Source organism: Ixodes scapularis, unplaced genomic scaffold (genome assembly GCF_016920785.2).
Source record: "Ixodes scapularis isolate PalLabHiFi unplaced genomic scaffold, ASM1692078v2 PGA_scaffold5__190_contigs__length_132052651, whole genome shotgun sequence".
NCBI lineage: Eukaryota > Metazoa > Arthropoda > Arachnida > Ixodida > Ixodidae > Ixodes > Ixodes scapularis.
The window spans coordinates 66913400-66927598 of NW_024609880.1; the positions used below are offsets into that span (position 1 = coordinate 66913400).

Sequence of the window (14199 nt, forward strand, 5' to 3'; positions counted from 1 at the left end):
TTGGTCCTGACTAGAGCCTGGTGGAGAACGCTAACGAGTTTACTAAACTTCGTTTCAGCTTAAGTCCAGACGCAGCCGATGCTACAAGCGCGAGCATGTGGCACTGAACAATGGTTGCACTGCACGAGAGCACGTGCTGGGCAGGGACGTTGAAAGCACAAAGCTCGCGCTTGTGGCATCGGCTGCGTCTGGACCTAAGCTGCAACGAAGTATTTGTATATGTTAAAGCTTCAACAGTGTTTCCGCAAAGTGCATTACACGGCATCAAGATCGCCGTTCTTTGCAAACCTTAGGTAGGAGCTTGATTGATCTGAGGATACGTGGACCTGTGCCAGGCCAAACATATACCCTCACTCCAATTATGAAGATGGGAACGCCCCACCGATTTACGCGTGTTCCAAGCAGATGATGATGCGCTTGAGAAGATCAGAAGGGTTGACGTGCACATTTTCAGCCAGTCCTACTTCTAGAATTTTATGACGTTATTATCCGACGCTCTAGGCCAATGTCGTCACTGGCACGCCCTTCTGAGAGACATTTGTTTTTCTCCGTCCCTTGGCAGCGCTCCCTCATAGTCCATTTCGTGCCTGTGCCGCTGTGGAAAAATAGGTGTTATCATACCTTACTGGAGAAGCCTTAAGAGAGCGAGCGCGTATTCAGTCAGGCCGTGCTCTTGGCCGTGCAGAGGCCTTTAACATCACGAGCGCAATACGCATTACGATTCTCGCTGACCAATTTTGAAGCGAGAAGTAGAAAGCTCGAAATCACGTCATTCCGTACTCCTTTAATGCGCCGAGACGAAATGCATCCAATCAGAGGCGTTCTGGAAACAAACGTCGCCGTGTGGAACGCGGTTGGGCGCTTGCTGGCACGTGGCCCGTGTTGTTTTTGCTCTAAACGCATACAAACATTACTTTTCTTATTGAGCTTTAGAGACACGGTATATTTGTTTAAGAAGATCTGGAGCAACATTTGAATATATCACGGGCGATTTCATAATCACACGTGCGCTCCAAAGAGGAAATATTCGAAAATATGCAGATAAATGAACCCAGCAAAACCAATTCGGTGCTGCGTAATATATGCCGCGTAAAGTACGCGCGCAGCAACAATGTTTTTCCAAATTTCCATTCATGTGACGTCCGTGCAAGCCATATATTCGATCCAGCTGCATCGCCTCTCATGATGAACCGTTCGAAACCTTTTTTGCGTGTTCGTCGTGCCTCCTCGTTATGCCCAGCTGCATGCATCTACACAAAGAACACTGGCGAAATGAAAGGGCACCCTCGCTCCACTGGAAGCTCACCCAAAGTGGTGTGTCGCAGAGTCCGGCCATGGGCTCGCACTCGGGACTCCAACAAACAAGCGATGTTGAACTTGAATGTACTGTTCACGACCTGCTGGTATCGCTGGTATTTCGAACACAGATGACGTCGTCTCGGGAATCTCGATGTACATCTGCTGCTTCGTCTGCTTCACTGTGCCCTCAGTTCGCAGCTCGGAGCACGTGGAGATAAAGCTCGCTCAGCAAGATCGGTGAAGCGTGGCAGTTCGATGACGAGGTTATGGAGTGCCCGGTCGCAGATTTGGAGCGCGAGGCTCTGGTAGCACAGAGCATTTCTCGGGGAATCTAGAGTGCCTTCATACACGCAATCTGGTGTCGCTCAGCTCGAGCGTGTAGCTTTGGCTAAGGCATAGTCGCCATTTTACCGCCCAAGTCACGCACCGAGTGCGCGAGAGCGTCACGCGCTGGCACATTCAGGGCAACAATGGATGTCTTCACCCTGAGACAGACAGACATGTAGGCACCCTAGGGGAATCCGGTGTTCAGCGCACAGCTTTTGCAGCGGTGAGGACCCGGAACATGGTTTTCAAACCCGACGAGAGAAGTGGTCGCCCGAGAAACGCGAGAAATACGACCGGACATTTCATCGCTCGGGACAAGTGTGTTTCGGTTTCTCACCTAAGCGGGGTGCCCGTTACATGACTTTTGTAAAGGGGCTTTAGACTCTTGTCTGCCTTTTCCTTTTCGGCGGCCGCGTCACGTGACGATCTGCCAGGCTTTACAGAATGCCTGAAGTCGCTCTTGTCCCTCTCCAAGGTTATAGATGATTAACCCGGCCGTCACTCAAAATTAGAACATAATAGGTGAAAGAAGTTCAAAATGTTGACCACATGTTTTACTGTTGACGACGCCACTGGTCTGAACCATTAGAGAGTTTTAGTAGATCGTTCCGATACCTCCGATAGCCCCGATAACGATACTATGCATGCGCAAGGGAGGCGGTGGCGGAGTATTGGGTATCGTTATCAAAGTCATTAGAACGATCTACTAAAACCCTCTATTATAGAACTCAGACGATAAGAGCGTGCAAGATCCATGCGCAGTCTTCCCAATTGTTTGAATTAACATCCAGTTATGAAGACGTGAACGCCCCACAGATTTTCGTTTGTTCCGAGCAAAAATTTGAGTGAGAGTCACATGCTTGAAAAGATAAGAAGGGGTCACGTACACCTATTCAGCCAGTCATACCTTGACAATTCTATGTCGTCATTATCCGACGCTCTAGTCTCTGACCGCACGTTTTTGACCCTAATAGGCAAAAACTTCCTAGATAACGAAGTCGAAGTGATGTTAGAGATGTCGCCATCAGACAAGGGCAACGCTGGTCACAGACTGGACACGACGATTGCGTCGACGTTCGGCTCATGCTTGACTCGAAGCCGAGCGTTGACGGGGCTCTCGTTTCCAATCTGACTCCAGTGTTGGCCTTCGACTCAAAAATGGCAGCGCTACGGCCTTGTCTACTAGGCGGTGTTGAATAGGCACGCCTAGGGCCACTAAATAAGCTACGCTCATTTAGTGGCTTTAGGCACGCCTTACGCAGCAGCATTTGGTTTTTTTTTGCCATTTGCAGTGTCGTCGATACACGGAGTACACAACGCGGAATACGAAGCACAAATGACATGGTAGTTGTAGTGGTCTATCTCGACGCAAACCCCGCAACATAGCAACATGTAATCGTTCTATACTTTGTCTAAACGTCCGTACAACAAATTCTAAGAGACACGACATGCCGGCTCCCTCTGCAGTTATTGTGTCTGGGTCCACCGTGGTTCCGCCATAGCCTCCTCCATACTCACAAAGCCTGGCAGTTCGACGACGGAGCCATATAGAGTGCCCGGTCGCAGATTTGAAGCGCGAGGATCTGGCAGCATACACAGAGCATCAAAGAGACATTTCTCGGGGAACCTAGGGTGCCTAGATGTCTGTCTGTCTCAGGGTGAAGACATCCATTGTTGTCCGGAATCTGCCAGCGCGTGACGCTCTCGCGCACTCGGTGCGTGACTTGGGCGGTAAGATGGCGTCTATGCATAAGCCAAAGCTACGCGCTCGAGCTGAGTGACACCGGATTGCGCGCACTTCAAAATGCATAAAAAAACGATTGGGCGGAAAAATGGCTGAGATGTCACCACTCAAGCAAACGCGCGCGTGTGTATGAAGGCACTCTAGGGGAACCTGGACGTCAGCGCACAGATTTTGCAGCGGCGAGGACCGAAAGCACATTTGTCCGCTCGGGAGAAGTGTGTTTCGGCTTCTCGCCGCAGCGGGGCGCCAGTCACGTGGCTCTCTTTTATATTCTGCATGTGTCAGGGTCGGAAGAACGCCTGATCCAGTCTGAGGTGGGTTTTTCACTGACACACATGGAAGAAGGAGGCGCAGAGGTGAAGTGGATGCTGCCGGGCCTCACCTATGCGGTCGATATTGTATTGAAGGCGGAGACGATGGAGGACCTGCAGCGTCAAATATGTATATGTGAGACGGAGGCGGCTACGTTGGGCCTTCGGTTCAGCACCATAACTTTGGCAGTCCTTCAATTAGCCGGGTCTGAAAAGGCTAAATTAAGCAGTCTGGTGCTGAACGGCGAGCAAGCACAGGTACAGGAGTCGTACAAATACCTGGGAGTTGTACTGACCAACAAGCCGGAGTGCTTGTCCGAGCATTATGCTCACCTCCGACAGGCAGCCGTGCGAGGTACGAGTGTACTCCGAAAACGTAATCTTTGGAGTTGCAATCGTTTTCTGGTGACTCGCGAACTCTGGAGGGCGGTTGTGGTGCCTGGATTGACCTTCGCCAACGCGGTTCTTTGTGTCCCTGGCATAGTGCGGGAAGTCATGGAACGTCGTCAACGAGAGGTCGGCAGGCAAGCTCTGAGCTGTCACGGAATGGTGGCCACCGAAGCAGTCCAGGGAGGTCTTGGGTGGTTGACGTTTGAGGCCAGGGAGGCGACCAGTAAGATAACCTACGACAGCCGTCTCCGTCTCATGGACCGCGGCCGGTGGGTCAGGGGACTCTTCGTTTACGCGTATCTCACGGGAGTGCAGATTGGCTGGAGGAAGCGGCTCTATCAGTTAGAGAAGAAATACGGGTTCTTTTTAACCCCTGTAACTATTACATAAGATAGGAAGTGGGAACTGGAGATACGAAAGAGGATGAGACAGGAGGAGGCGGCTCGGTGGGCAGAAACGGCAAACTCCAAGTCGCCGCTATATATGTACCATTAATATAAGCACGAAATTTTGGCAGAGACTAGACTATACGACAGCAGCCAGGCAGCCGGCTCCTCTTTCAGTCACGCGCAGGAGGGCTGCGAACGCAGGTGTATCGCCGTCGCTTCAACCAGACGGTGGAATGTGCAGCATGCCGTGTGTGTGGCCTGGCGGATGAGACAATTGAACACCTTGTGCTGTCGTGCACCGGTCTGCAACCAGTTCAACTGGCGGAGTGTGAACAGGCGACCCGGGAGCTTGCACTGGCAGAGGCATTCGGCTTTGGGTCTGCTTCCAGCTCAGTTGCAGATCCTGCGGGTCTGCAACTGCAAACCACGAAGCGAAACTAGAGAACAGGTGGATGCTAGTTCACCAACGGGGATAACCGAATCTCCACTGGCTAGGTCTCAAACTCTACGGGACCGCCCGATTTAAATGGGAAGAGCCGCAAACCATCATTGTCGTCATCATCATAATCATCCTGTCCGATGTGTGCCGCTCCACCTTTTCCATTTCGGTGGCCGTTTCTCGTGGCGATATGCCAGTTGTTGTTCTGTTGTGTGAATGTTTATACAGCCGGAAGTTAGTCTGCCTCATTGGGCGTCTGGTGTCTCAGCTGTAGGTGAGCAATTTAACCAGTGCGGTACAACCGCTAGCCTGGGGTTTTTAACGAGCACCACTCAGTAATGATACACGACCGCATGCCGGTACGATGCTCATCCAGATCAGAACAGGCGGGGGTGGGGATTGAGCGCAGGATCTCTGGGTATCTCTCGGTTCAGCAGCGCGAGCTTTCGCTCCACGTGCTCCGAGCTGGTGCGCGCTAGCCCACTTGGCCACCGATACCCTGATCTGCCAGTTTTACATTCTAAAGCCAAGCGCGTAGTTGTGATAAATACTGAAGATGCGAGCAGCTAAAAAAAAAAAAAAGAAAACAAACTGATTGCCAGTTTATCGAAACAAATGCGAGCGAAGAAAACGCTACAACACTCGGCTTCGCTAATGCTTATGAGGAAACATATTTTCTATCGTTTTTTCTGTAACCGTATAGCTAAAAACGTATGTATTTCATATATTACAGACATACAGGGTTCAACGAAACAGGGTTCAGCGAAACCAAAAAAGCCGTTTTATAGTTTGTTTTAGCATTGCTTCTGCTTTGCTTTAGTGCATGGCGATGGAACTTTATTGGGCATACATAGAACAATCAAACGAACACTAAACGCTACCATTCTTTACGCTCTCGAAAGCCATATTACGTTACTTTTATCCGGGTCAACTGCTTTTACGTCCCATTCTTATGTCAGGATGCTTCTTGTAGAGCTCTGAAGTCAGGATACGTCTGATAATGATGCGTACGATGCTTCGACAGTCAGCTTCAAGATCCCGTCCCCGCGACATTTGTAAAGTCCACACTAACAATTTTCAACCACCAGAATGGGAGCGTTTTTAAACCAGCTTATTGCAAGAAAAAAAAAAGGCGTCAATGGCGTAGCTTGAGCAGGTATTCACTATACGAAGGCAGTGTCTTAGTGACGGCTTTGTTAAGGAGAGCAGGCGGCGTTGTTCGTCATGTATAATCATGTATTGTTTCCTTCTCCCTCCTTGGCATTTCAGTTTTCTGAAGATAGATTTAAGGGCCGGGAGTTCCAACTTGCTCTTTGCCGTCGTGTCTCGCGAGAAGAAAGACACAACGAGGCTTCAGTCCGTGCGCACTTTTCACCAGAAACTGCAGCTTCGGACAGGACGCATTCCCAGACCTCTCCTACAACCAAAGGCCCTGTGAAAGGTCGCATCGTGTGACAGGGCCAGGTTTACGCGCTGGGCCATGGGGCTCTCTTTTCGCCGCAGAAACTGCCGGAAGGTCCATTCTTCGTTGTATTTCTCACAAAGTGACTCGGCGTAGTAGACAAAAAACAGCTGATCTGACGACCAGTGCTGTGCCGCGGCGAGTCTGTAGTCGGAGTAGTTATTGCTCAGGCGCCGGACTCCCTCGCGAAACTCCAGGTGTGCCATGCTGACAGCAACGTGCTCGTAGATGTTCCGATTCACAACGTCTGGCAGTTCGTAGACGATTTGCTTTTCTAAAGGGTCCATGACCGCAGAATACCTTTCGTTGAAGCACTGGCGGACTACTTTGTACCTTGACCTGGAAAGCGGGGTCCACGGATAGGTATGCTGGTCTGACGTTCCGAGCGCTGCCTCGAGGAGGCAATGAGCCAGACGAACACCTATTCGAGGTACTTGCAGAAGCGCGACGTAAGGAGACACGGGTGTCTTTGTGATGTTCGCTGCAGACACCGGAATGTACAACGCGCCGCTCTCTGGGTCGTAGGAACACTTGATATCGGATAAACGTCCAGTAAATGAACTACTTATCGCGGCCCCTGTTTGCGAGGCAATGTGTTGTGCATACGTTTGTGCCATGAGGTCCTGGTATGACACGAGAACCTGCGTTCGATTAATTTCAACGGGACGGAAGTGGATCGAGCTTTTCTTAATCCAGTCCGGGAAAAAGAGTGTCACTTCAATAGCTGTCAGTTTCTCAACTACAGTCTTCTTCATCTGCCGATCCATCCAAGATAAGTGCTCCACTGTTTCTACAAGACGCCGTTTTGTGTCTTTTGTTAGCCTCGCAAGATTGGTAAAGTTTAGCTTTGTCTTGAGAGCCATGTAGCCTAGCTGCAGCATCTGCGAGTCCAGGGCTCTCTCGGCCATTACCAGACAGTTGCGTTCTCGGCTTCGACCGGGAGTAATCACCTCGCCTACATCTTCAGGCGAAAATATCCAGAGATCATCGATGACACGATAGCCAATATAGTTGAGCATAACACGGAATGGCACGACGCTCATCACTTGCAGTAACCCCTGAGCATATTTGGGAGACTGGAGCATCAGAAAAACATTGCTTCTGGAAACATCCACGAGCCCCACGAGTGAGGTGTTGAGGTACACGAAGAAAGTTGACTTGGAGCCGTAGGTGGCTTCGTCTTTGCGCGCGGAGTTCAAGTTAGCCAGCCGGAGAACCACGTTCAGCACCTCGATGGCCGCAATGTCAGTCGTATTGTCGTCCGGCTTTATGAAGCGCATGGTCCTTGCTACTCTGGCCAGGAATTTAGTGACCGTACGATTATCCTGAAAATCCCGAATGGAAAGTGATGTCGCTGTGCGGCCCAGTGTTATCACGAGCGAAGGGCGTTTGTCTCGCTCTACTTTTATGTTGAATAGCGTGTGCAACCCAAGGAGGCGCACCGCCAAACCAGATATCCTCCATATGTCTGACGACGTCACGGGAGCTGACGAATCGAGTGGCCAACTGGCCAGGCCTAGCTTGCTGAGCGTGGCCTTGAATGGTCCGGTTCCAAGATTCCCAATGGCTTGATGATCCATGCAGCCTTTCCAAAGATCCACCACTCCTGAAACAGCCTGTTCACCGTCGGCTCTTCCACTCTTAATGTACTCCCAGACGATGTCCTGAACGTCTTCGATGACAAAGTCATTTGTGGACGCCGCGTCTTTCCGAGCTGGTTCCCGCCATCGAACAGAGCACACGAAATCGTAAAAGTTATTGCATGCACTTTGAGAAGGGTGCGACAGGTGAACCAAGTGACGACTCTCCCATTTGCAGTCGTTCGTCTTGCATAACTTGAATCCGGCATTGAGCGGTCGATGTGACTCTGTACTACGGTTGATAGCCCAGGGTCCGTGTAAAACAGCTACTTCATCGACATCGTCTTCATTGGAGCTCCGGTATCTGTTCCTGTTGTACATACCGTAAAGAGACAGTACACAAGCAGCGACACCTAATATTATCACAACGGTAGCGATGGTGTCGCTGCCACCGAAGCTGCGCCGCATGTAGTTGTAAGGAGCCATCCACGGGTTTTCCTGAGATTTTTCGTAAGCTGATGCCATGTTAATTTCCTCAGCGCTGATTGAAGACAAATATGAGTTCGATGTCACTGGCTGGTCGTTGACGTATCCGATTTTCCAGGACTCATCTGTCTCGCTTGATGTTGTTCCATCTCCGTAGGGGTAAGGACCGGCGTATCCCGCTGCCCTTCCTAGAAGAGGCGCAGAAGATGTGTGCCCGGTCGTAGGCGGCGTCTGGATTTGGAATGCAGTTTTCTTGGCTGGCGCAACTTCGATGTCTGCTGTAATAGATGGCGCTAGTGACAGGCCCGGCGGCGGGGCCGCGGGTTGCGGCGCGGGTGGCGGCGCAAGGTGCATGGCGGGCTGGGGATGCATCGTCATGACTGGAGGCTGGGCTATGATGATCTGCGCCGGTACGTTTGGCGACTCATACTGCATTGGTACCTCAAACTGTGCCCCATATCCGTTTACATAGCGCGGGAAACGTGGTGGCAGTCTTTCGAAGGATCGACCTCGACGGTGCGTGATAGGAGAAATAGTATGCGGTCTGTTGGAGTATCGCGGAGGAGGGCTAGCGAACATAGGACGACCGGGACGACCCGGGACGTCCAGGTCATCGAAGTAGTGTTTTAAAGGTGGTCGGTCAAACGACCGGCGGCGACGAAGCCGTCTCCCAAAATTGCGACTTGAGTCAGTGGACGAGCTAGACGTTGACGACGAGGAGGATGTGGGGCGCCGGGATCTCGATCGTCTCCTGGAGGAACGGGACCTTCTGGAGGACCTAGATCTCCTAGATGACCGGGACCTTCTGGAGGACCGAGATTTTGACCTTGATTTTGACGAGCGCCGTCTTCGTTTGGATCTTCTAGAACCTTCGGGAGACCTTGACCATGACCGACGTCTCTTGGGGGACCGGGCCGGGGACCAGACTAACGGCCGGTGCCCTGGATAGATCCACTCTTCTTCAATGGGAGGCGAGGATCGTCTTCTGATGCTCTCCCTTCGTGGTGGGAGCGCTTGCGGCAGAGGCTCTGGATCGTACGGGATTTCTATCTGTTGCTCAACCTCTGCCGTTTCCACGACGGCACCGCAGTTGGAGCACTCCGATGATGTCTGCCGCACAAAACCACCGGCCTTATCTAGACGAATAACTTTGGGAGGAAGTGCATCAGCCATTGTGGTCGAATCGCTGCCATTCAGCACGACGTGCGTCACGATGCGATACCTCTCCCTAACCATGGTGCTATCGCTTGAATCACTGCTCGGCGTCGTGGTGCGACTTTTTCGCGACCGTCTGCGTCTTGACCTTCTCCGCGGTAAAGTTCTGTACTCATCTAGGAGTCCCCTCGACCGTGTGCGTAATGTGTCGTCTGTCGGTGTTGAGATGCGCGTCGCCGTGGAAGGGCTACCAGCGGAGGTGATGGTAAATTTTTGGACCGGTGGAAAGGGAGCGGTTGCGGCGGTGGTTGCTGCGGAAGTAGTCGGTGTTGGTGACTTGGCGTCGCCTGCTTTTTCCTGAGAAGCCGCGTCAGAAGTAGTCGTTGGCTCAGACGTTTCGCTTGAGGTTTCATCTGCTTTCTTTTTCTTTTTCTTTCCTTTCTTTGACTTGGATTTTTTCTTTTTGCCTTTTTTTGACTTGGACTTTGATTTCTTCTTTTTGCCTTTTTTGGACTTGGATTTCGACTTTTTCTTCTTAGACTTGGACTTGGACTTCGATTTCTTTTTCTTTTTAGACTTTGACTTCGACTTCTTCTTTTTAGACTTCGACTTTGACTTCTTTTTAGACTTGGACTTAGACTTCTTTTTCTTTGATTTCTTTTTCTTTTTCTTCTTTTTCTTGGCATCGTCATCTTCCTCTTCGGCAATGTAAACCGCGTACGTCGACCCCGTGGGGTCCCCAGCGCTGAGGATGGCTGCCTTCGCATTTCTGATTTCTTTCTGAACCGTGTCCTGTATGCACCCTGTCGCGGATTCGAGGAGGTTACATGTCGACGTAATGTCCGCAATGTCAGGTTTGTTGGCGGTCACCTCGGGCCCGAAAATTTGCTCCGGTAAAGAGGGTCTGACGTACATAGCTGTTTCTGAACCCTTGTTCGATTTCACAGATCTCCTAGAACCCATGATGCTCGTGGAGCCCAGGGATCTTCCGAGGCTTTGTAATCTGTTTGAACCCGTGGACTTCTTTGATGCTGTGAGCCTTCTGTGTCCCATAGAAACCTTGGAGTTGTTCTGGACTCCACGTATGAACTTTTCCTGCGTTACGTCGTCCATAGCCCGGAAGCAGTCATCAATCATCTCAACCATAGCATCGGCAGGAAGCTGCGAGATCACGTTCGCTGTTGGTTGCTGAGGGACCTCTTCATAAAAATTATCCTTACGTATGTCCTCATTCATAAACTTCTCGAAACGTCGTCGTTCGCTTGGAGATCTTCGATTATTCTCGGTCGTGTCACAAAGTCGTTGGGCTCCACTTTCAAAAACAATGTCCAGCTTGTCCAAAACCTGTTGCTTGAAATCTTCCTGTAATTTTGGGATAATTGCTTGTGTGCGCTCCCCCTTTCGGCGTTCCTGAGAGGACGGAGATATTCTCACTTTCTCTGCAGATCGACGAAGTTTTCTGATTCCGCTCTCTAAGAAGCTGTCTAACTTATTCAGCACTTCTAATCCTTTCTGCACTGGGGTCACTGGGGTCACTGGTTCCAGTTCCTTTCCCTTTGGTCTGTCAGTGCTGCCTCCAAGTTTATTATCACCTTTGCGCTCACGAAAGGGTGCAGACCTGCGCACCCTATCGGATGAACGCCGTATGCGCTCTGCTCCACATTCAAAAGCAGCCTCCAGCTTGTGCAGTACTTCCAATCCGAAATCATCACCATGCTTTGGTTGAACCGCCCCAGGTACCACCGATTCCGAAAATTTACGGTTCACGAGAGTATCGAGTTCACGATACTCTCGTGAAACAGAAGACCTTCGACCTCGTTCTGCCGAATAACGCGGCTGTTTGAAATCGCTTTCGAGGACGGTTTGCAAGTCATTGAGTACCTCAGAACGCAACGCTTCTAACTCTGAACTGATTACTTCGGAGTTTGTGATATTCTGTTCTACAACCTCTTGGCGAATTGGCTGGAGACAAGTTCGATCAAACTGGTTTGAGCGTATCTTCACGTTGGACCCCAATTCCTGCAGTTCAGTCCGCACTTTGGCTTGGCCGTCTTGATTGAGTACTCTCGCGAGTGGGGCTGTGGTTGTCCGTTTTAGTGTAAGACTGCCTACTGCTGGAAGTTCAGCGGATTCTTCCGTAGTGTCTCGTGACATGATTTCCCAGGGACCACTATGACGGGAGGCAGATTCCAGTTCCCCACCGAGAACCACCGTGCAGGTGTCATCATTATCTGTCACTGAACAAAGACCAACCGTTTCCTTATTATTGATCTTGAGGCGAGAACTGACTGGACCGAACCCAGGAGGAGCGAACAAGGTAGGCGGTGTTTTCTGAACAGCGTAATGTTCCGCAACCTTGGATACAGGAGTGACATCAGAGTAGTGACGTCGCACGTCTGGCGTTCCCACCAACCTGTGACTGTCGACGTCTTTAGTTTCATCCTGATACGTGTCTTCGGGCCCGTGATGAAAAATCGCAGCAGCTTCTTGAGAAGGAACATTCGGCACATCTTGTTGTTGTGTCAGTGACCCCTTTTTTCTTAGAGTAGGCGACGCTTTATCCAACATCGTGTCATGAGGATCGTAGTCTTGTTGTTTAGATTTTGGCTCACCATGCTGACCCTGATGTGCCTTGTCTTGAAGCTGTGTTATGGTTTGGCTCTTTGCTACAGCGTCCTGGTGGTTCAGCGCTTGCTGGTTTTCAGGTAAGTCCGTGCCTTGCTGCGTCAAAATTTCTTTGCTGGTTTTGTCAGTGGGTGTGAAATGTTTGTGTTTTTTTTTCTTCAGATTGGATTTTGATCGGCGACGACGGCGCGATCGCTTGCTTCCTATTTCAGCAGGTGCTGACTCATGGTACGTATTTGGCGAAGGCGAGCTACCGATTATGCCCGATTCTATCATTACTTCATTCATGCCTGGTTTTAGTGGTTCCCCTGGCTGCACTAGAACGTGAACGCCACGTTCATCAACTCGGGCGACAGGAGCGACATCTTCCGTTGGCCTTTCAGCGGTTGCCGCTGTGGCCTCCGCGGCTGCCGTGGTTATCGTGGAATCGCTGTCTCCTGACGTCGTCCCACTGGTGGCTGTTGTCTTGCTTGTGCCAGCCGTCCTAGATTCCCTTCTCTTCCTTCGCTTTTTCTTTTTCTTCTTTTTCTTTTTATTCCCTCTTCTTGAGCGACTACGGCGTCTGGTGGACGTTGAGCCGGTTTTCGCTCTCGAAGGAGGTCCACTGGTAACCGGGTCCGGAGCTATCTCCTTGGTATCGTCGGTACGCACCAGCTTTCTTATTTCGCCTGAGCTACGGTCCTTCTCGAACTCCTGGACCCTGATGTTCCGTTCGAAGGACAGTTTCCGCAGTGGCTTGGTGACTTCTTGACTGCCTTGTATGTCATTTTTGTCACCGAGGGACACGTCCAACCGGTAGTCGTACCCTTCCTCACGAGGATCGGGCGGCAGTGGAGAATTCAACATGTCCGCGCCGCCTGTGCTGCCCCCGCCGTTGTTTAGGGCTAGCTAACCCTGAGGTTCATGGTCGCTGCCGCGGTCATGGACAGCCTTTCTCCTTGTTGTCGATCCGGTCTGGAACGAGTACCGTGACCAGGGTTGAACACTACCGCCGCTGCTGCGGCTGCTGCTCTGCTCGCGCTCGTGCACGGGGGCGATAGGCGCGCCTTCTTCCTCCTCGGTACATCATCGACTCAGCTTTTGCATAGCTTTCGAGATTACCCGTGTGGCCTGCCTTTTAAAAAGCCTCTGACACGCCAAAAAAAATTTTTTTTTCATGCTTGGCGTTGAAATGGCATGTCAGGACATTACAAAAATCTTTTTTCCCAATAGAGTTGCGTAGTTTTTTTTATAAAAAATAGAAATACGAGGCCCAATTCAAAGTTCCCGCCAGTGCACTGTGACGTAACAGTGTACCGCAAGGTGTCGGGGCGGTCAGAAGGGAGGCATCGTTTTACGTCACTAAAGGTGGGTTCGCAAGAAGTCACGTGAGTTTCACTATACATAATTAAACAGCGCACAAGGAGAGGGACAGAAAAGGAAGACAGAACAGGCAAGCGCTGACTCGCAACTGACGATTTACTATGAAAAGGAGAAGGAAGAAAACTACACACATGAACATATATCGGAAAAGAGAAAGATGTGAAAAAGCTAATAAATTAAATAAAATTACACCTAAAATAATTATAGCTGAAAAGGAAAACAAAATAAAATGAAAATCAATCTCTCAAAGTCCTAGGCATGTCCAGTGCCGGCACTCCGAAGCCTTGACCATACACCTATTTGTGCGCAGCTGCCCCCATAAACTCATACTCGCTGTCTTGTAGTGTTAATGATGGCTGGCTCACACATTTGGATTCGAGCTTTCTTATCCAAAAGGCTTCCACTATTTCTCTTGTTGTTTTTTCTTTATGGGAAGCTAGAACAGTTGTTGCACAAAAATCTGGATCACATCCACAGGTTCTGCAGTGGATGGCTAGGTGGCTTCCAGTGGTGGTTTGAAGAGACTGTTTATGTTCCCTCAAGCGGTCGTTGAGGCAACGCCCAGTCTGTCCGACATAGGTTTTCCCGCAGGACAGAGGAAGATGGTAAACCACTTGTAGAATGCAAGAC

The 14199-nt window shown here is 50.5% G+C and overlaps 1 protein-coding gene across 1 annotated transcript; it reads right to left on the minus strand.

Moving 5' to 3' along the window:
• Positions 1 to 5725: 5725 nt before the first annotated feature.
• On the minus strand, positions 5726 to 8665 carry LOC121838058 (neprilysin-1-like). Its single transcript, XM_042294046.1, has one exon. The coding sequence runs from the start codon at positions 8464 to 8466 to the stop codon at positions 6271 to 6273; it is 2196 nt and encodes a 731-aa protein (XP_042149980.1). The 5' UTR covers positions 8467 to 8665; the 3' UTR covers positions 5726 to 6270.
• Positions 8666 to 14199: the final 5534 nt, after the last annotated feature.